The sequence below is a fragment of the Hyperoodon ampullatus genome, assembly GCF_949752795.1.
Source record: "Hyperoodon ampullatus genome assembly, chromosome: 1".
Classification (NCBI taxonomy): Eukaryota; Metazoa; Chordata; class Mammalia; order Artiodactyla; family Ziphiidae; genus Hyperoodon; species Hyperoodon ampullatus.
In genome coordinates, this window is record NC_136914.1 from 64,027,035 (window position 1) to 64,047,894 (window position 20,860).

A 20,860-nucleotide genomic window follows, 5' to 3' on the forward strand; every position below is an offset into this window, starting at 1 on the left:
TATTTAGAGTTGGTGGTCCCTGGTTCCTCATACTTATTTGAAATTGAATCATCCTCTTTATCTTCACACCTGTCCCTTCCAACAATGAGTGAGACCGTTGTCCTCCCAGCTGCTCAAGTCAAAAATGTTGCTCCCAGCCACCCTAGACTCCTCCTTACTTGCTGCTTTCAGGGCCTTAGTCATTTGACTCCAGCCAATATCTTTAGACTTATCTTGCAATTTTTTTTTTTTCCGGTATGCGGGCCTCTCACTGTTGTGGCCTCTCCCGTTGCGGAGCACAGGCTCCCGACGTGCAGGCTCAGCGGCCATGGCTCACGGGCCCAGCCGCTCCGCGGCATGTGGGATCTTCCCGGACCAGGGCATGAACCGGTGTCCCCTGCATCGGCAGGCGGACTCTCAACCACTGCACCACCAGGGAAGCCCCATCTTGCAAATTTTTCTACAGGTTTTTTCCAGCTTTACTTAATTACTTGTGGTTTCCAAACGATTCTTGCCACTTCAAGCCCCTGTATGGCTTTGCATATGCCTCTTTCTAGAATTTTGCTTTTCCATCCTTGACCTGTTGGCTTTCCAATTTTGATAAGTCCCACTTTCAAACTTTAGTGCAAACGTCTCCTCAGTCTAACTGTGCCCACAGTTCTCTATGCTTATGTTTAGCATCGTCCTTGCAACTCCTGAATTCTCCATCCTACTTTGTAGGGCAATTCTCCATGGTATTTTTACATGTCTTGTGACAGCTTTTATCTCAAACTATCTTCTTAAGAATGTTTGCGTAGCAAACAGCCTTGGGAGTCAGGGGTAGTAACTCCCTCTGGGACAGGAGGCAGAGGGCAGATTTTATTTCCAGAGAAGTATAATAATGTATGTCTCTGGGGCAAAGACTGGGCAGGTTAGCAGCTCCTGATAAGGCAGGAGGTTTTCTAAGCTTAGGATTCCTCAGCTGTGACACAAATGCATGGTGTGCAGTTTCTACCTAGGGTGCTCTGCATCACCCCTGTGGAACACAGAGGGCAAGGGGAACTGATGTGAACATGAAGCTTATGCTGCCTGCTGAGCCATACATAATAAAGTCCTTTGTCTGACCTTCAAGTTTCATGTCTTCTGCCAGCATCTATGAACCTATGAAACTATGGCAGGCTAACTTGCTAGCTTGCACATAGGGAAAATCTTGGACTCTTCCCAATTCTTGACACCTCTCCACATGCTTGACTGTAAGTGCCTTGAGAGCAAGAGCTGTGTCTGAATGGACTTTGCTTCCCTTGTGGGTGACACAAGGTTGTTGCTTTATAAGCGGTGGCTGCTACTAATGATGCTTCGGTCTAAAGGGCTTTGGATGTAAGCACTCAGATATATTTACTGAATCCAACTTTGAAATAAATTGCCATGATTCTGCTGCTGGCTATTAGATATTGTGTACATTCCTCCGAGTTGTAGAGGGTGAAGGCTCAGATCTGTGTTCTGTGGCACAGTGAAATTCTCTGGGGGTTAAAAATGCTAGATAGTTCACAGGATGATAAGCCCTACTGCAGGTAATGAAGGTGGCTGAGCAGAGCCTAGGTTTTTCTGGGAGGTGGTATATTATGCTGCAATTGTGATGGGATGGCATTCTCTGCCATTAGCCTCACAGTAGCATCAAACATGGCCAGAGCAGACCAGTTCCCTGTGGAACCAGACTGATTTCAGACCAATCTGTCTGAGCTTGAATGAAGGAATTTATCAGTGCTTCTGGTGCTTGAACTTTTAAGAGCAAAGGCTCTTCCCTTCTTATAACCCTTTGCAATGACTAATCCCAACCATGACTAGGCAAGATTGCTGGCTGGGTTTGCTCGTGGGAGGGAAATCCACCAGGCTGCAGCTTTAATCCGGCTTTGCATTGTGGAAGCCTGTCTAGCTATCCTTTTTTCCTGGTTTAGGAGGAGATGGAACCTTGTCAGCATTTGAGCAGAGGTGGCTATCAGAGCCAGAGTCAGGGGTCAAAAGGCTTTGCTCATAGTCTATGGCCAAATGGTTATTAAAGACCACTTCATCTCATTTAAACTTATAAATAAAGAAACTGGGGTACAAAGGGGATAAATTGCTGATAATTGGCGATCGATTCCGGAGCCTAAATTGACTCTATTTCCATCTCAGTAGACGCCTCACTTTTTCTTATTCCCTTGGCTCCCTCACTCTTCCTGCATACCCAGGGAACTTCAGTGCAGCATTCTAATGCTTGGTCAGCATGATTCCTAAATTTTCTAGCAGGCTTGACTCACTAAGACAGCTCCAGTTCCCTGAGTGTGTAAAGCACTCCCACCTCTAAGCGAGACGGAGGCGGCAGAAAAGGAACCCTAGGGCGTGAGCCGGGGAAGGGGGGCGTGCGGGGCAAGGCGGGGCACCCCGAGACGTGCTCGTCTGTTCAGGGAGCGGCAACCCAAGAGAGACTCTCAGGTCGAGTCCCGCCCTGTATGCCGATTACACGGTGGTGGGAGGCGGACGAAGGGAGTGCACAAGGGGCGGGACGTGCGTCTCTGTGCCCCACTCGTTTCTCCCTGGGCCAGGAGAGAGAGACAGTCTTTCAGAAGCGCACGCTGTATTTGTTCAGTGTAGAAGGGGTAACGCTCAGCTGACTCCCTCCTAGACTGGGGATTGGCTCTGCAGGGTGTGTGAAACTCTCCGAAGGGAGTTGGAGACAAGTACTTGACCGGCGGTGCGCGGCCGCGCCCAGTCGCGCCGAGGGGCGCCCAGTCGCGCCGAGCCCCGCGCAGGAACGCGCCTGAAGCCCCGCCCCGCCCGTGACGAGCGCGCGCGGGGCCTCTGCCCCATCCCTCGCCCGCGCGTTCCCCTCCACGCTGCCTCCTCCGTTCCCCGCCCCCTCGCCTCAGGGGCTGCCCTCGTAGCTGCCTGACTTGAGGTCCGGCAGCTTCTGCTTTTCCTGCCCCTTCCGAGGGACCGAGGGAGCTCATCCCGTGGGCAGCGGTGCTCTCGGAACACGTGGCCATTTCGGAGCAGGTTGGAGTGAGCAGCGGGCGGCGCTGCGGGGACAGGCGCGGTGGGCAGCCCCAGGGGCAGCGGCAGGGTCCTGGCGGGGGGAGGACAGGGTTGCGGCGGGCGGAACGGTGTCTCCTTCACTTCGCCCTCCAGCCGCGGCAGTTGCAGTGGGACGCCGAGCTAGCCGAGCGGCCTCAGCTGCTAGCGGAGCGGCAGCGGTGCCTCCCCCTCCCCCCAGGAGACCACCAGGTACCGCCGCGCCCGCCTCACTCGGACCTTGGGGCCTAGGCCCCGGCGGCCAAGCAGGACGCCTGAGCCGGACTCGGGGTCGGCCCCGACTCCCTAAGATGGCCGCGCTGCCCTGCGGCCCCTCTCCCCTCTGTCTGAGACCCCCTTCTGGTCCCTTGATTCGCCTCTGAGCCCCGCTGACCGCACTTCTTGTCCCTCCCTCAGATCACCTCTCCCCGCGGCCTCGCCATGGCGACCTACGGACAGACCTCTCCGCGGCGTAAGTAGAGCGGAGATCTCTGCGGGATGGGGCGGCGGTGTCTGGGCAGCCGAAGCCTCCCGACCAGAAAACCGCAGCTTCTTTCCCCCTCTCTCTCCAAGGGCTTGGAAGTTCGCCCCTTTCGGTAGCCACTCCACCGTCTGACTTCTCTGGCTTTGCGGAGGAGGGGCTGGGTGGTTGGATTTCGGATAGGGGGACTGACTAGGCTTGGGGAGCTGGTCTGTAGCCGCATTCACGTTCAGCTTTGACGAACTCAGAAGCAGAAAGTTATTAATGATTGGGTTCAGCTTTTGCAGGATTGGATCGGTCACGTTTTTAGAGGAAGTAGTAACCCCCTGTGTGAGGGCGCAAGGTCATTCATTACATGTGCTTCTAAGGGCGTGGACGTGCTATGTAGGATGAATGAGCTGGTGTAAAGACCTCAGATTGCTTGCCCTTAAGCCTCACAGCGTGGGCCGAGGACTTGAGTGTTATACTAATATGTTTAAAGTGCATTTGATATTTAGTTGATGTAGGCGCTTGAGTGAAACATAAATGGCTTTATTTTTTTTTAAGTTCCAATATTTAAGTTTCAGAAGTATGAATTATCTTTCTCCTTCTACTTCGGAATATTGGTTTTGATCTCCGTGAGGATACTAAAGGATGAACAGGGGGGAGAGGGACTTGTCTTAGTTTTTAATCTTATCTCATTTGGTTAAATCAACACATTCCAGTGAATTTTGGCAGGTATATCTGTATGTACAGATATATACGTGTGTATGTGTTTGATTCTTTGTACTAGTCCCATCCTAGGAAGTGAGGCTACAGGCACTGTGTAAATTTAGGAATAGAAAATCTTTTTATATATTTTGGAGAGAATTTCCCAAGTTTGTATAAACACTTAACTGTGATTATCTAGTTTAGAAATAAGCCTTTGGTGCTGATACCTCCTTCATGGATCATACTAGACTACAGTGTTATTGTAGCTTCTAGTGGTATCAAAACCAAGTTGGACTGCTTGGATTTAAAGGTAGCAGTGGGTCATAAGCTAGTTCTTGGACAGAGTGGGAGAACAGGGAAGTTAACACTGGAATGTTTCTTCCCACCAGCAATGTGTATTCCTCCATCATATGCTGACCTTGGCAAAGCTGCCAGAGATATATTCAACAAAGGATTTGGTAAGAACTGTTTAAAAATTTTAGATCTGAAGCGAAAATGTGTGTTTGGATTGCTTAGTGAATTAGTAATTTCTTCAGATTGTAAATATCTTGCTGCACTAAGTCTTCTATTAGCTACATTTAAGGTAACATTTCTGTTAAAAGAGTACTGTAACAATCCACATTTCCCTCCATCCCACATTTCCTCCCTCCATCCCAATTTCCTCCTTTTTTTCATACTTTAGTTCAGGGAATTTACCTTTAAGAAAAAAAACAATTGTGCTTTCATTTCCTTTGGATATAGTTTAGGCCTTGGTTGACTAGAATTACGATGTTTTACTGTTTTTTGCTTTTATGGTGGTGACTCATAAAGGGTTATGGGTTTCTGCAAATAAATTTGGGTTTTGTTAAAGATTTTGTCCCACACCCCACCCTCCCTATCCTTTAGGTTATTTCCCCAGTTGTTCAAATTATTAATTCCAAAGCGAGGTATGCCTTTGGGATAAATGTTCTAAATGCCTGTATCGTAATAAACTATTGACTATTTTGATATTTAAGTTGAATTGATTTTCTGATCTGATGTTTAGGTTTGAAAAGCATGTTTTAATAAATGCTTTGATAAGATGATTTGGAAGCTGTTTTTGAGGATGGGTGCCAAATACACACCAACATACTAGGAAAGCTTCATAGAGATGTTCTGTCCTTTACATGTTAGTTTACATAGAATAATTTAAATTGTTTTCATTTAAATATTGTATATCAACACACATTTTTATCCCCCTCTGAATATGTGAAATCTTTCTGGTTTTTGTTTTTTTTAATGTAGAGTCAGCTATTGGTATGCATCCTTTATACAAAAAGATCATTTTGTTCTTTTTTGCTCTCTACTTGAAGGTTTTGGGTTGGTGAAACTGGATGTGAAAACAAAGTCATGCAGTGGCGTGGTGAGTGTTAGGTATTTGATAAGTTCTGACGAGCCTTTATACAATTTTTCAACCCATAAAATAGTCATAACTGAAAGATGTCTACCCATTTTATCTTAAAGAAGGGGCAAAAGATAATTTCGTTTTAAGGGAATTTTATCTTGATTTATTTTGGCTTTGGATATGATTTCTGATTTTCATGTGGTCTTTTGCCATATTACTTTGTATGCACAAGGAACTCAGGAAGGACACTGGTCATGTGGGATTCTGTTTACTCAGTAAGGTTGCAAGCTTAAAGGCAGGGAACCTGTTATACTTTTTTGTAACCCCTTCTTTTAATGCCTGTGAAAAACATTAAGAGTTCTGGGCATAAAAATATTCAGTAACTCTTAATTTGAGTTTACTAATCGTTTATGTAATGGTCATATTCTAGCAGCCCGCCTTGGGGAAGATTTCCACTTGTATTTTGTGAATTTAGAGAGTCCTAAATTTGAGTATTTTTAAAGAGGTTACTATTTTGATATTTGGATGTCTTGATCCTGCCTAACAAACTCCCTCAAAGAGAGTAAAGTAAAATTTAATTTTGTGTAATTTTTTTCTTCTAAAATTTTTTGTTTGGGGATTGTTTTGGGGATGGATATAGTGTGCATATTGAATATTATTGGTTATTTTGATAAATTCTTCCTACAGTTGTTAACTCCCTTAGTGCATATACCTGGTATTTATTTAACTTAATCATTTTGTAGTTTCTCAATGCCTAGACTTGGATTTCTGGGGTTTTATATTGGTCGCATCTGTTTTCTTGGTTTCTTTGGTCTGAAAGGAAGCCTGAGTATTTAGTGTGGTTGAGTGACTTACTTGCTCAAGGTAACAGGTTACAGAGCAGTGACTTAGTGTTTGTTTTGTGCTCCCTCTCTTAACCTGTTGCCCCTTATAAACCACTTGCTGTGTATTTGCTGAAACACAAAAGGCCTTCTAAAAAAAGTAGAAGACTCAATTCTTGTGTTTAAAAAGCTTGCTTGCTGGCTGGAGAGACAAAATAAACTTTAAAGTGGGGAACAGTCAGAGCAGTATATCTAGTACTAGATTGTTTGATAAATCAAAATCTTTGTTGGAAAGGAAAGGCTTATTGTGGATAGGAATTTTATGAAGTTAAGCTTAAGAACATGAAGGATATATAAGAGCTTGATTAGATATAGTATGTTTTAATTTACATTTAATGTATGTAATTCAGAAACATGGTACTGATCTTGTAATATGTACCTGGCCCCAAATAGTCCCATTTCTCACCTGAACTGCAAAGATGTCTGGGCCACTGCAGAAGGTAGAAGCCTAAATGTCTTGGTGAGGAGTGAAAGGGAGAGTATAAGCTCCACCAGTGGTGTCATCTGACCCAATTCTGGTCCCAGATCACAGTGTGATCTTCTTGGTTTTGTGTCTTGAGGACTCCTTGGCATGTACTTGGCATGTATATAAGCTGGCTCAGTCTGTGGGCTGATGGGTGGCAGTGGGTGGGACCTCAAGAATCATTAATCATTGTCACTCAGGACTAAAAATAGCTACTCATACACATTTGCATTTCAAGTATCTGTTAGAACATGGCTCCATATATATTTATATTGTTTTAATAATGCATTCCTGTTGTGTAGAGCATGTGAAAATGTGCAAAGCTTTCAAAGTCTCAGTCCAAGTTAATCCTCCAGAAGTAGGTTTTGTTATTACAGTTGAGGTAACTGAGACCTAGAGAAGTGTCTTCCTCAGTGTTACTCATTTAGTAAATGCCAGCCAGAACTGGATGTCAGGACTCCTAATTTCATATCCAGTGTTCTTCCCTAACACAATTTGGTGCTTTTTAGTATGGGCATTGAGTGCAAAGCTTTGACTTGAAATTTCTGTTACTGAAAGCATCTAATTTCAGGAGATTGTATGTAAGACCTAAAGAATTGAGTCTGTTTCACGGCAGAGCAATAGTTACACAAATGCTCTGTTTTCTAAGTGAAGGATGATTGGTCTTTTCTCCTTTTGATAGAGTTTTTGGTATTACCTGATTCTGCAGGTATCACAATTTCAGGTCGAAGGCTTTTCTTTATTAGTTCAGATCAGCCATCTTTAAACTTGGCTTTCCAATGGCCTTAAGAGTATAACCATCATTAGCAGTCAGATCAGAACCCTCAAAGGGCATTTTTAACATCTTATCTTGGAAGATTTCAGTTGCTTGCCCTGTATACTAAGCTCTGAAAGGTTAGATTTCTGGATTATCTGTAGCAGATTTTGAATTTCAGATAAGCCCTCTCCATATTATGCCCTCCTTTTCAGTTGGTGTGCAGTTAGGGATTGGCAAGTTATTTATATTTGCTACAAACATAAGATTATATAGTGCACTTCAAATTGATCACTGCATAGGTTGTTTTTTCTACTAATATCATCTGTTGTACAGAGTATAGTTTATATTATGCATGATATAAACCAGTTATAGAGTAAATCTCCTATAATTTCCCTCCCCCTGTTTTTTTTTTAATGAGAATGTAAAGATGGTTGGAAAGGCATTAAACCTGATGAAGACTCTTTATGTCAGAAAGAGAATATTGAGGTTACCAAAGAATTAAAAAAAAAAATCTTTTGTTTGTGGCATAGATTCTTACAGTGGGGTGCTTTCCTTTTAAGGATTTTCAGGAACCATTTCATAGTAAATTGTGTATAAACTCAGATTTTAATGAAGGGGGTCTGTGATTAGCCATACTGACCTATTTAGTGTTTCATTCAATATCAGGCAGATTGGAAGCAGTACTAAAACATCCATCCATCCCCACTGATTTTTTTGAATCCCAAATAAAATCACCTTAGCAGAAGTTTCCTTAAAAGCTGTATAGTTTGTTGTTCACTTGAGAATCAGATACAAGTAACTTTTGATCCATTGGTTGGAAATGTCAGCAGTAGTAAGATGTAGTCAGTAACTTACAGGCTAATTTGTCACTCTTGTATATACTCAGTAGCAGAGGGTAGGAGTGTTTGGGAAGCTAGAAAAAAGAGGATTAGTGAAATTATTATGTTTCAGTGGGTTTTGTGTGTGTGTGTGTGTGTGTGTGTGTGTGTGTGTGTGTGTGTGTAAATTAGGAAGTGGATTCTTCTAGGCTTATGAGAAAGTTCCTGAAGTTTGTCTTGTCTTGTTAGGAATTCTCAACATCTGGTTCATCTAATACAGACACTGGTAAAGTTACCGGGACCTTGGAGACCAAATATAAATGGTGTGAGTATGGCCTGACTTTCACAGAAAAGTGGAACACTGATAATACACTGGGAACAGAAATCGCTATTGAAGACCAGGTAACGTCTGGAAATGTACTTTAGTATTAATTATTTTATTTTTGTATTTCAAAAAAGAAATAAAGCTGAAAACAAATTCTTTTTCTCTCGAAATAGATTTGTCAAGGTTTGAAACTGACATTTGATACCACCTTTTCACCAAACACGGGGTAAGCATGGACATTTTTATCTGCTTTAAATTTAAAAGCATTCTTCTTTGGTATATTTAAGAAAGGTGCACATTCAGCTGCCTTGTGGTGGTGAATTTCTGTTTCTGCCTTTGGAGCCTGAGCAGTATGGTTGTTGGCTTGCCTTCAAATATTTGCCTCTTATTGTGACACTAACTTGGGTACCTAACATGTTTTTTATAGGCTTTTGTGACTGATAACCAGTTCTGCAAAGCAGTCTTCCTATGGTGGTGGTGGTCCAGTCGCCCCTTGTGCCTGTCTTTTAGTTCATTGAGCTTTTTTTTTTTTTTTTTTTTACCTCTTATGATTATCTTGCTACCTCTTATACAGGCATACCTTGGAGATATTGCAGGTTTGGTTCCAAACCACTGCAATAAAGTGAATATTGTAAAAAAGCGAGTCATACGGATTTTTTGGTTTCCCAGTGCATATAAAAGTTATGTTTACACTATACTGTTGTCTGTTAAGTGTGCAGTAGCATTATGTTGGGGAAAAAAACAATGTACATACCTTAATTTAAAAATACTTTATTTCTAAAAAATGCCAACAATCATCTGAGCCTTCACCAAGTCGTAGTAGTAACATCAGAAGATCAGTGACCACAGATCACTGTAACAAATATAATAATAGTAATAAAGTTTGAAATATTGTGAGAATTACCAAAATGTGACAACAGCAGCACAAAGTGAACAAATGCTGTTGGAAAAAAACACCCAAACAGGATTGCTGCAAACCCTCAGTTGCTACAAATCCTGCTACAAACAGGTGGTGGTGGTGGTGGGGAAACACAGTAAAGTGAACTGCAGTAAAACAACGAAGTGTGCCTGTACTCCCCAGTTACAGTGAGGTTCATTTAAATCTGTTTTGTGCCCTCTGTGCAGAAGTTATGTCTGTAAATCTTTCCCACTGACATCAGTTTTAAGACAGTTTGTTCTTTTTCCAGAAAGAAAAGTGGTAAAATCAAGTCTTCTTACAAGAGGGAATGTATAAACCTTGGTTGTGATGTTGACTTTGATTTTGCTGGACCTGCAATCCATGGTTCAGCAGTCTTTGGTTATGAAGGCTGGCTTGCTGGGTACCAGATGACCTTTGACAGTGCCAAATCAAAGCTGACAAGGAATAACTTTGCAGTGGGCTACAGGACTGGGGACTTCCAGCTACACACTAATGTGTGAGTATTTCTTTTGTGGGATATTATGATGTAGGACCTCAAAGTGGTATTGATGTCTCCTGTCATCTGTGAATCTAAGTACAATGTAAAGGAGTTCTCTTAACATAAAAAGATCATCCTTGGGGCTTCCCTGGTGGCGCAGTGGTTGAGAGTCCGCCTGCCGGTGCAGGGGACGCGGGTTCGCGCCCCGGTCTGGGAGGATCCCACATGCCGCGGAGCGGCTGGGCCCATGAGCCATGGCCGCTGAGCTTGCGCATCCGGAGCCTGTGCTCCGCAACGGGAGAGGCCACAACAGTGAGAGGCCCACGTACCACAAAAAAATAAAAAAAAAAAAGATCATCCTTGGGCATTTCTAGAATGCCCTTCAGAAGTGTACAGTAAAAACCATTAGTCTGAGTTTTGGTGCTGAGAGAGTAAATGTTCATTTCACATGAGGCTTGATGTGCTTTGGATTTTTAGAAGAGGCTAAGACGGGAGTTCCTTGGTGGTCTAGTGGTTAGGATTTGGAGCTTTCACTGCCGTGGCCCAGGTTCAGTCCCTGGTCAGGGAACTGAGATTCCACAAGCTGCATGGTATGGCCAAAAAAAAAGGCTAAGACATTGCCAAACTCTATGTGCATTCATTTGACTTCATTGTCTGTGATGTGTGAGGTGCTCATTTGATAGGATTACCTAAAATGTTTAGTTTTTACATAACCCAAATTAAATGTATATGTAGAAAGGACTTAAAAATAATTTTTTCCCTTATAAAAATGATGCATTGGTATATAACAGAAGTACAAAGAAGAAAACAAAAATGTTTCATAATCCCACCATCTAGATGTATAATTTTTGTTAATTGTTATTGCTTTGATGTTTCATCCTTTTATATGTGTGTATATAAAATACATACCAAAAAGGCTGTTTTATAACCTTCTCCCCCACCTTAATACATTTTGATCATTTTCCTATAGCATTATATATTCTTAGTGATGGTTAGTGGCTGCATGATAATTCTGCTGGATAGATATACCATGATTGATTTGACCAATCCCTGTTTTTGGACATAAGTTGGGAAAGGCCTTTGATGACATTTTTTTTTTTTTAATTTTATTTATTTATTTTTGGCTGTGTTGGGTCTTCGTAGCTGTGCGCGGGCTTTCTCTAGTTGCGGTGAGCGGGGGCTGCTCTTCGTTTCAGTGCGCGAGCTTCTCATCGCAGTGGCTTCTCCTGTTGTGGCGCACAGGCTCTAGGCGCGCGGGCTCTAGAGCGCTGGCTCAGTAGTTGTGGCACGTGGGCTTGGTTGCTCCGTAGCATGTGGGATCTTCCTGGACCAGGGCTCGAACCCGTGTCCCTTGCATTGGCAGATGGATTCTTAACCACTGTGCCACCAGGGAAGCTCCAAAAAGACCTTTTAGAACTAAAGTTTTCAGTGGAACACTAGAGACCCATGTAAGCAATGGCTTTTATTTAAATGTGATGCTACAGTATCAGCCTTGTGCCTTAGACATTATTACATTGTCTAGTCTAGGTTGACTAATTTAAAATATCTTATAGCAATGATGGGACAGAATTTGGAGGATCAATTTATCAGAAAGTATGTGAAGATCTTGACACTTCAGTAAACCTTGCTTGGACATCAGGAACCAACTGTACTCGCTTTGGCATTGCAGCTAAATATCAGTTGGATCCCACTGCTTCCATATCTGTGAGTACTGCTGTGGGCTTAGAATGGGATTTTGGTTGTGGGACTTAATCTTTGGGTATATTGGATTGTGTTGAAAATTTGAACTGTGGTTCATACAATTCCCAGTTTACACACAGATTGGGACTAGAACTTGGGAATGCTGCTTTTTTTGTTGAGACAGAGATGTTTGCTATCCAGGCCACAGGAGTTTGATTAAATTAACTTCAAAAGCTGCTGAAGTAATGTAGATAATAACTATGAGGGCCAAGCCTGTCCAAGCCCAGGGATGCCAGTGTTTTGGGCCCTGGGCATTTCTCAATCTGGTTGGAAGGTAATAGTACTTTGTTATTTTGTGTTTGTCTTTATGGTTTACAAAATATCTTCAGATTTGATCTGAGCAGCCAATGGTACATATGCTGTTTTGCAAGTGAAGAAACCAAAGCTTGGAGAGAGGAAGGACTTAGACAACAGCTAGGGAAGGAAGGAAAGAGAGGTAGGGCCAGGACTGGACTTGCATGTCTTTTGATTTCCCTTCTGTCTAGGGTGACTAGGTAGCTCATCCTGCTTTGCCCGGGACTATCCCAACTTCAGCACTGAAAGTCCTGCATCCCAGGAACTCCCTCCCCTCTATCATGGGTTGGTTGGGTTGCATGGCCACCCTAGTCCTGTCCTTATACTCTTTCTGCTATTTCTTCCTTCAGTCATAGTGGATTGTGGTAGGAGGGAGTACAGTGTCTGAGGGTATAGAGTGCTGGCTCCAGTTTCAGGCAGATCAGCAGCTCTTCCTGTGTGTTAGTTGCTTACAGGTCAGGTACCATATGTACTAGAATGAAAGAGTTAAACCTTCCGTGAGAGTTATTTCTGTTACATAAAGTCATCTTCATTCCTGAGGACGATATGTTTTGATAATTTAGGCAGTTAAGTTTTAGCCCCATTCTTGTTTTAGCTTAGCAGAGTTGTAATCAGAGAGAATGAGAAGCACCCGGAATGCTTTTCCTGTTGGCAAGGCAGTGATTCATTTATTTTTCCCGTCTCTATTTCTGACTACACTGTAGCAGTAAAATCCTCAGGATTCACACAGCACACTGTGCTGTGGTAGCTACATTGCTATTCTCTTCAAATATATGTCTATGGCACCATCACAAGTTTAATGCCAGCAGAAGATGCAGCTCTCTCACAGTCTAAAATGGGCAGGCAGCTTGGGACCTGTGTGCCAGTGAGTGACTTCTGGGGATTAGTTTGGAAAACTATTGAATATTTAGCATGGTCCACCTAAGTAGTGCTGCTGTTACCCTAATCAAGCATCACCCCCGAAGCATTGCATAATGCTCCATTAGTTTCATGGTTGACTCCTAAAATAGTAGGAGCTATTTTATTGTTTGGGGCTCTTAATTTGTTTGGTGCAAGATGGTTACTAGTGGGGCATTTCTTCCTTAGACAAATAACTCACATGGTCATTGGTGGCTCATGAAGACTTGGCTGTAGTGCCAAGTGAATACAAGTTTTGTTTCTGTGACTTTTGCCTGTATAGTTGGATCATTTCTCTCTCAATTGGGCTGTTTTGATATACATTACAAAAGAGTGTAGACATCAAATCATTTCCAAGTCTGTTTTGATCCCAGAGGCTGTTTGTTACCTTTTTATTACCATAGCACTCAAAAGGCTGAAGAGCAAAGTTACCTGACTAGGCAACCTAGGCCTTGGAGAGCAGGGTGAGATGCCCCCATTTACAGCCATAGGCCTCTGGTGTGGCTTAAGTGATGTCAGTAGTGGGAGAGAATGGAGCTAGAAGCTTCTCCTGACCATGTCTTGCTCTCCAGGATTCCTTCCAGCCCTTGAAAGTCTGTGACTAAAATCCTAAAATAGTAGAATTGTACAAGGAGGGAAGGGGTCTGGATTGGCAAATGATGCCCCTTTGGAACGCCTTCTTAAGCACAGTCCAGTTATATACAGCCAAGACTCAAGGGCATTAATGAGAGGTGTGAGAAAGTGAGGTGAAGGAGTTGTAGTCAGTCTCTTTCTTCAGAGGAAGTGCTTGTCATTTGGAGGTTTAGAACATGCATGGTTTAGATTCTTTAGGAATACCCTTGAAAGTAGTGTGTGTCGTAGTCACAAATTTAAACTATACACATGCCATACTTTGAGGGTGGTGTGTGTGTCAATGTCATGTAGTTAGTGAGCCTGGTGAACTTCCATTACCCACATTCTGGTATGGTTTTATGTGCTAGATTAGACTCAACAAGGACAGTTTTTATGAGAGTGCTTAGGCTTTTGTGCTATATGGACAATTTGGGGTCTGTGGACACATCCCAAAAGATTGCAAGAGTTTTGTGTCCTGCTGACAATTTGAATTTAGTGGATGAGGATTAAATGGCACCTAGTTTTTGCTTAGCTTAATACAATATTAAATTTTATTAACTCACGTGGAAAAGTGAACGCGTCATAATTGTATGATAGGGAAACACCCAGGGGCTTTGTCTCTCCATTCAAAAATTTGTCTTACATTTGTTTTTGCCTTTTATCTTAGGCAAAAGTCAACAACTCTAGTTTAATTGGAGTGGGCTACACTCAGACGCTGAGGCCTGGTAAGTATTAAGGATTGTTCTGATAGTGGTTTCAAAATTAGTTTCATTTCTCAGCTTTTTTTTTTTTTAATGGAAACTTTTGAGTTTATGCTTCAAAAGGCAGTATTAAGAGAATGAAAAGACATACCATAGACTGAGAAAAATGTTTGCAAATCATACAAAGGACTTGTACCCATAACATGTAAAGAACTCTTACAACTCAATAATATGACAAACAACCCAATCAAAAAATGGCAAAAGACTTGCAGAGACATTTATATGAAGACAAACAAATAGCTAATTAGCACAGGAAAAGGTGCTCAGTGTCATTAGTCATTAAGTAAATGTAAATTAAAACCACAGTGAAATACCACTTCTACCCACTAGAATGGATATAATAAAACATTAGAAAATAACAAGTGTAGATGAAGATAGGGAGAAGGTAGAGCCCTCATACAGTGCTGGCATGCACATAAAATATTACAGCCACTTTGGAAAACAGACTGTTAGATGTTTTTTTTAAAATAGATCTTTATTGGAGTATAATTTCTTCATAATACCGTGTTAGTTTCTGTTGCACAACAAAGCGAATCAGCCATATGCATACATATATCCCCATATCCCCTCCCTCTTGAGCCTCCCTCCCATCCTCCCTATCCCACCCCTCTAGGTCATCGCAAAGCACCAAGCCGATCTCCCTGTGCTATGCTGCTGCTTCCCACCAGCCAACTATTTTACATTTGGTAGTGTATATATGTTGAAGCTTCTCTCACTTTGTCCCAGCTTCGCCCTCCCACCCCATGTCATCAAGTCCATTCTCTTATGTCTACCTCTTTATTCCTGCCCTGCAACCAGGTTCATCAGTACCATTTTTTTTTTAAGATTCCATATGTATGCGTTAGCGTACGGTAATTGTTTTTCTCTTTTTGACTTACTTCACTCTGTATGACAGACTCTAGGTCCATCCACCTCACTACAAATAACTCAATTTCGTTTCTTTTTAATGACTGAGTAATATTCCATTATATATATGTGCCACATCTTCTTCATCCATTCATCTGTCGATTGACATCTAGGTTGGTTCCATGTCCTGGCTATTGTAAATGGTGCTTGCAGTGAACATTGGGGTGCATGTGTCTGGTTTTCTCAGGGTATATGCCCAGTAGTGGGATTGCTGGGTCATATGGTAGTTCTGTTTTTAGTTTTTTAAGGAGCCTCCATACTGTCCTCCATAGTGGTTGTATCAATTTACATTCCCGCCAACAGTTCAAGAGGGTTCCCTTTTCACCACACCCTTTCCAGCATTGATAGTTTCTAGCTTTTTTGATAATGGCCATTCTCACCAGGGTGAGGTGATACATCATTGCAGTTTTGATTTGCATTTCTCTAATAATTAGTGATGTTGAGCATCTTTTCATGTGCCTCTTGGCCATCTGTATGTCTTCCTTGGTGAAATGTCTATTTAGGTCTTCTGCTCATTTTGTAACTGGATTGTTTGTTTTTTTGATATTAAGCTCCATGAGCTGTTTGTATATTTTGAGGTTAAACCTTTGTTGTTTCAATTGCAGATATTTTCTCCCATTCTGAGGGTTGTCTTTTTGTCTTGTTTATGGTTTCCTTTGCTGTGCAAAAAGTTTAATTAAGTCCCATTTGTTTCTTTTTGTTTTTATTTCTGTTACTCTAGGGGGTGGGCCAAAAAAGATCTTGCTGTGGTTTATGTCAGATTGTTTTCCCTATGTTTTCCTCTAAGAGTTTTATAGTGTCAGGTCTTAACATTCAAGTCTTTAATCCATTTGGAGTTTATTTTTGTGTATGGTGTTAGGTAGTGTTCTAATTTCATTCTTTTACATGTAGCTGTCCAGTTTTCCCAGCACCACTTATTGAAGAGGCTGTCTTTTCTCCACTGTATGTTCTTGCCTCCTTTGTCGTAAATTAGGTGCCCATATGTGCGTGGGTTTATCTTTGGGCATTCTACCCTGTACCATTGATCTATATTTCTGTTTGTTTTTTTTTTTTTTTTTTTTTTTTTTGTTTGTTTGTTTGTTTTGTGGTACGCGGGCCTCTCACTGCTGTGGCCTCTCCCGTTGCGAAGCACAGGCTCCAGATGCGCAGGCACAGCGGCCATGGCTCAGGGGCCCAGCCGCTCCGCGGCATGTGGGATCTTCCCGGACCGGGGCACGAACCCGTGTCCCCTGCATCGGCAGGTGGACTCTCAACCACTGCGCCACCAGGGAAGCCCTATATTTCTGTTTTTGTGCCAGTACCATACTGTCTTGATTACTGTAGCTTTGTGGTATAGTTTGAAGTCAGGGAGCCTGATTCCTCCAACTCCATTTTTCTTTCTCAAGATTCAGCTTCTTTTGCAAACCTTTCAAGCATACAGAAGAATTGACAGAGAGTACAGTGAACACGTGTTTACCTTTTGCCACAGTTTTTTATTCCTTTCCTTTTTTTTTTCCTATGCTGGGCTGTTTGGAAGTTGCAGCTATCATGACATTTCCCTAAATGCTTCAGCATGCATCTCCTCAGAATAAGAACATTCTCCTGCATAACCACAATACTGTTATCACACCTGAGAAAGTTAACAATGATTCCATATTATTATTTAATATCCATTCTCTATTTACTTTCCTCACTTGTACCTGAAATGTCTTGTAGTAATTTTTATTTCTCCAATCATAGTTCACTCATTGCTTTGGTTGTTTGGTCTCTATAGTCTCATTTACTTTACATAGTATTTTGAGCCTTGCTGTGTTTTCTGGAGCAGTACTTCTCGAATACCAGTGTGTGCATGAATCACCTGGGGAATCTTATTAAAATACATAGGTCTGGGGCGAGGGGTTCTGACTTTCTAACAAGCTCTTAGGTGATGCCAGTGTTGCTGGTTCTTGAACCACCAGTTGAAGAGCAAGGTTCTAAAGCACTTGGAACTTTTTCCCCAGACTTTTTGACTGTTTTGAAACCTAAAGAAAATAATGGTACCACGAACACTCATACCTTCCCCACATTGACCAATTACTAACATTTATTTTGTTTGTTTTATCTTTCCATGTCTATATATAATCCTTCTTTTCTTTTTTCCCCACATATCCTTATGAATTATTTAAATATGTTTTCCAAACACATAGACAGATCAGCCCTAGCATACATATCATGAGAGTAAGACATTTTTAACTGCATCATTTTAAAGACATCATAACTATAATACTATTTTCACAGCTAAGGGAATTAACAGTTTGAAATAATACTTAATATGTAGTGTATATTTGGATTTATGCACTTGTCCCAAAAGTGTCTCTTAATTGTAGCTTTTCCTTTCCAGGATCCAATTATGGTTGTCTTTTAGTCTGGATAGTGTTTTGAACATGATTATATTTTCCAGAGCTGTTTGAGCTTTATTATGAACGTTCTTATGCTCTGGGACTTGATGCCTTCCTTACTGTGGATGTGCAAATGAATTGTCTGGTGTCTCAGATACTCCCAAGCGCCCTCTGGTGGCTGGCACTAGTAGGTGATCTGACAAGCTGAGGAAAAGCGACAGGTTGTGGCGTGACTGCAGACTCTCCCATGAGGTGTTTCAGGCACATGATAGTTGTCTGCTTTTGTTTACAGGTGTGAAGCTTACACTGTCTGCTCTGGTAGATGGGAAGAGCATTAATGCTGGAGGCCACAAACTTGGGCTTGCCCTGGAGCTGGAGGCTTAATCCAGCTGAAAAAAACCTTTGGGAATGGATATCAGAAGATTTGGCCTTAATATATTTCCAGTGTGACCAGCAGGCTTCCCCCCCACCCCCACCCAAGAAGGTGATCAAAACAAAGGATGATCTAAACAAGAGCTGTATTTTAAATATTTAGGCAGTTACTTGTTAGCTGGTTTCTAGTTGAATTGGTTATCTTATCTAGTTACCAATGCTGCAGTCGTGCAGTCACCTATACATTATTTAAATGTATTTAACTGTTAAATGCGCTACCCACCAATAATGAAATAGACCTTTATGAAAACTGTGCAATTGTGTGCATGTTTGTTTTTATGTTTCTTTTAACATTGAATATTGCCATTGAATGAGATGGATCAGTGGATGTTTTAAGATGAGGTTAAATTTTTTTGTTAATTTCAACCATCATTAGAATTACTTTTGGTATCCCAAAACATTACAAATTATGAATAAAACAAGTATACATAATTAATGACTCTTAAGTATTTGCAGAGTTAAAAACTTGGCAGCTAGGGTCAAATCTTCCTTGTTTCTAGCTAGTACTTCATTTTTCCAGTGAGCATTTATTTTGCTCTTTTCATAAATCTGTGCCACAGAGTCCTCTGACCTGAGAGTAACTCCATGAGATTTTTAGACTACAGAAAAGTAAGAAGATATATGCCTTCATATCTTCAGTTTGTAAATTTGAAAAATTACATTGGATCATTGTGAACTCCAGGAAGAGTTAGCAAGTGATGAAAAAAGAGAAACGAAGGGATGGTGCTGAAGGTTGTATACACCCACCACACCCCTTTGGGTTATTGCTTTGGAAATGATCCAGGCCCTAGTTAGGTGGGATGGGATGAGGTGTAGGGAAAGGGAGTAAGGCGTAGACAGACAGTGTCAGTACCCAGAGGGTCTGTAGAATGGAAGTGTATGGGCCCCAGTGAGAGGTCATTACTCATTTCTTTTCAGGCAGGCACTGAGAAGCTTGGGCCTAAGTTTGTGACCAGAGTGCCTTCAGGCTATGTGGCCATTGGCCTTAATCTGGACTTGAGCTGAATGATAGAAATTAATAGATGATTCTGGTTGGAAAAGTAGGAAAGAGGGATTTTGATGGGAGAAGAGTTAGAAAGATACCATCAAAGGTTAGAGAAGGGTTTTGTTGAACAAATTCATAATACTAGATCTGTGGTATAGTTTGAAGTCAGAGAGAACAGATAAGAAAATGTAGTACTTACTCATTACCCAAAAAGTCATACATGCTGAAAATTTCCAGGTCAAGAAGAATCTGATGAGAGATTAGCAACCCAAACAAGCTTTCCATACAGGTGGAATGGGGGGCACAAAGGCCCCTTCTGATCTCACTGTTTGTCCTAAGGGACTGGCTGGAATGGCCCATTGAATAAGACACATAACTTAATGGCAGTAAGTTGGAATTTGAGCCAGTTTGTTTGAATCAGGCAGAACCTATTGCTAGGTAAGAAGAAAAACAGGAAAGGGTGTCTGCAAGCTAGGTATGAAAGCATCTCTTGTATTTTCAGGATACTTAAAGAGTAAAATGGACCTATTCACCCATGTGCTTCTTACATACTTTTATAAGTGGGAGAGAGGATAGTTTACAGCCAGGTTCCTGAGGGTTGTCTGAAATGCAAGTATATATCCCAAATGCTGTAGGGTTATGAAAGTTGCCAGCTGTGGGCTCATGGGGCTCCTGTGGCCTTGATATGTTAGAAATTAATAGATGATTAATTTATTAATCAGCAGCCTCCAGGTTCAGTTCCACCACCCAGGCCTAACAGATGGTGGCAAAACCTAATTCTAGGCTGATGCCATTTCTGCCTGAGGCTGTGTCGGTGGAAAGGAGACTTCATATCTGAGCCTGATCTTCATTTGTGGTGTGGAGATAAGATCTTCCTATGGATTGTGGAGGTTTAAACCACAAGAGTGAAGCACCTGGCTCCCTCTCCACCTTGGCTCATAGGCTCATAGATGTTTGTGTTGGAAAGCTTAACTTTCTCTTCATCTTCCTCTGGGGAACTTGTTAAAAACTGCCTCCTACCTACTGGCCTGTCTGCTTCACACCTCTGGCCAGTGATCCCACTCAGTCTCTCATGTTCTTCAAGGACTTCAGGGGGAGGACAGGATACATACTCCAGTCAACCTTGAGGCCCTCAGGTCTAAGTCAAGTGGCCTGGTCTCAGGTGATGTTGACCAGGGCCTCCACTGCAGAGGTGAGGCCAAGCTGACAGTTCTGTGACAACATGTGCAAACGGCCAGCAGAATTGGCATAACCTACAACACTTACACGGAGCAAGGCCCTTTTCCTGCCATCAGATCCCAGATTGGTCTCCACTGGTTCCAGCTGCACTGAACAGGAACTTCATTCATTTGCCCCTCTTAGGAAGAGGTGTTAGAGGGAGACCACAGGGGCTCTACCAGGCTTCCAGCCCTCAGATCCTGTGGAGGCAAATCTCCACAAGGAGCTGGGGTTTCTGACCAACTGCATGTGGGCAGGTCAATTAAAACTTTTGATATCCTGCTTCCAGTCAGCTGGAAGCTCCTGTGGTCAGGCCACAGCCCTGGTGCCAGAGGGTCCTCAGGAGTGTGCCAGGGAGGGGATGAACATCTGTGGCCTCAAGGCTCCCTTTTGTTGAAGATGTAGCCAGTGCGGGGCCTTCACTTCCTACCCCACTTCAGCACATATGGAGGCTCAGAAGATCATCGTGTCCCAGGC

The 20,860-nt window shown here is 42.3% G+C and overlaps 1 protein-coding gene across 1 annotated transcript; it reads left to right on the forward strand.

The window, feature by feature from the left end:
- The first annotated feature begins 3,135 nt into the window (after window positions 1-3,135).
- VDAC2 (voltage dependent anion channel 2) lies at window positions 3,136-18,612 on the forward strand. Its single transcript, XM_079713783.1, has 10 exons — window positions 3,136-3,219; window positions 3,424-3,478; window positions 4,567-4,635; window positions 5,509-5,558; window positions 8,709-8,861; window positions 8,958-9,010; window positions 9,972-10,199; window positions 11,735-11,885; window positions 14,392-14,449; window positions 18,041-18,612. The coding sequence occupies exons 2-10, from the start codon at window positions 3,448-3,450 to the stop codon at window positions 18,130-18,132; spliced, it is 885 nt and encodes a 294-aa protein (XP_079569909.1). The 5' UTR covers window positions 3,136-3,219; window positions 3,424-3,447; the 3' UTR covers window positions 18,133-18,612.
- Window positions 18,613-20,860: the final 2,248 nt, after the last annotated feature.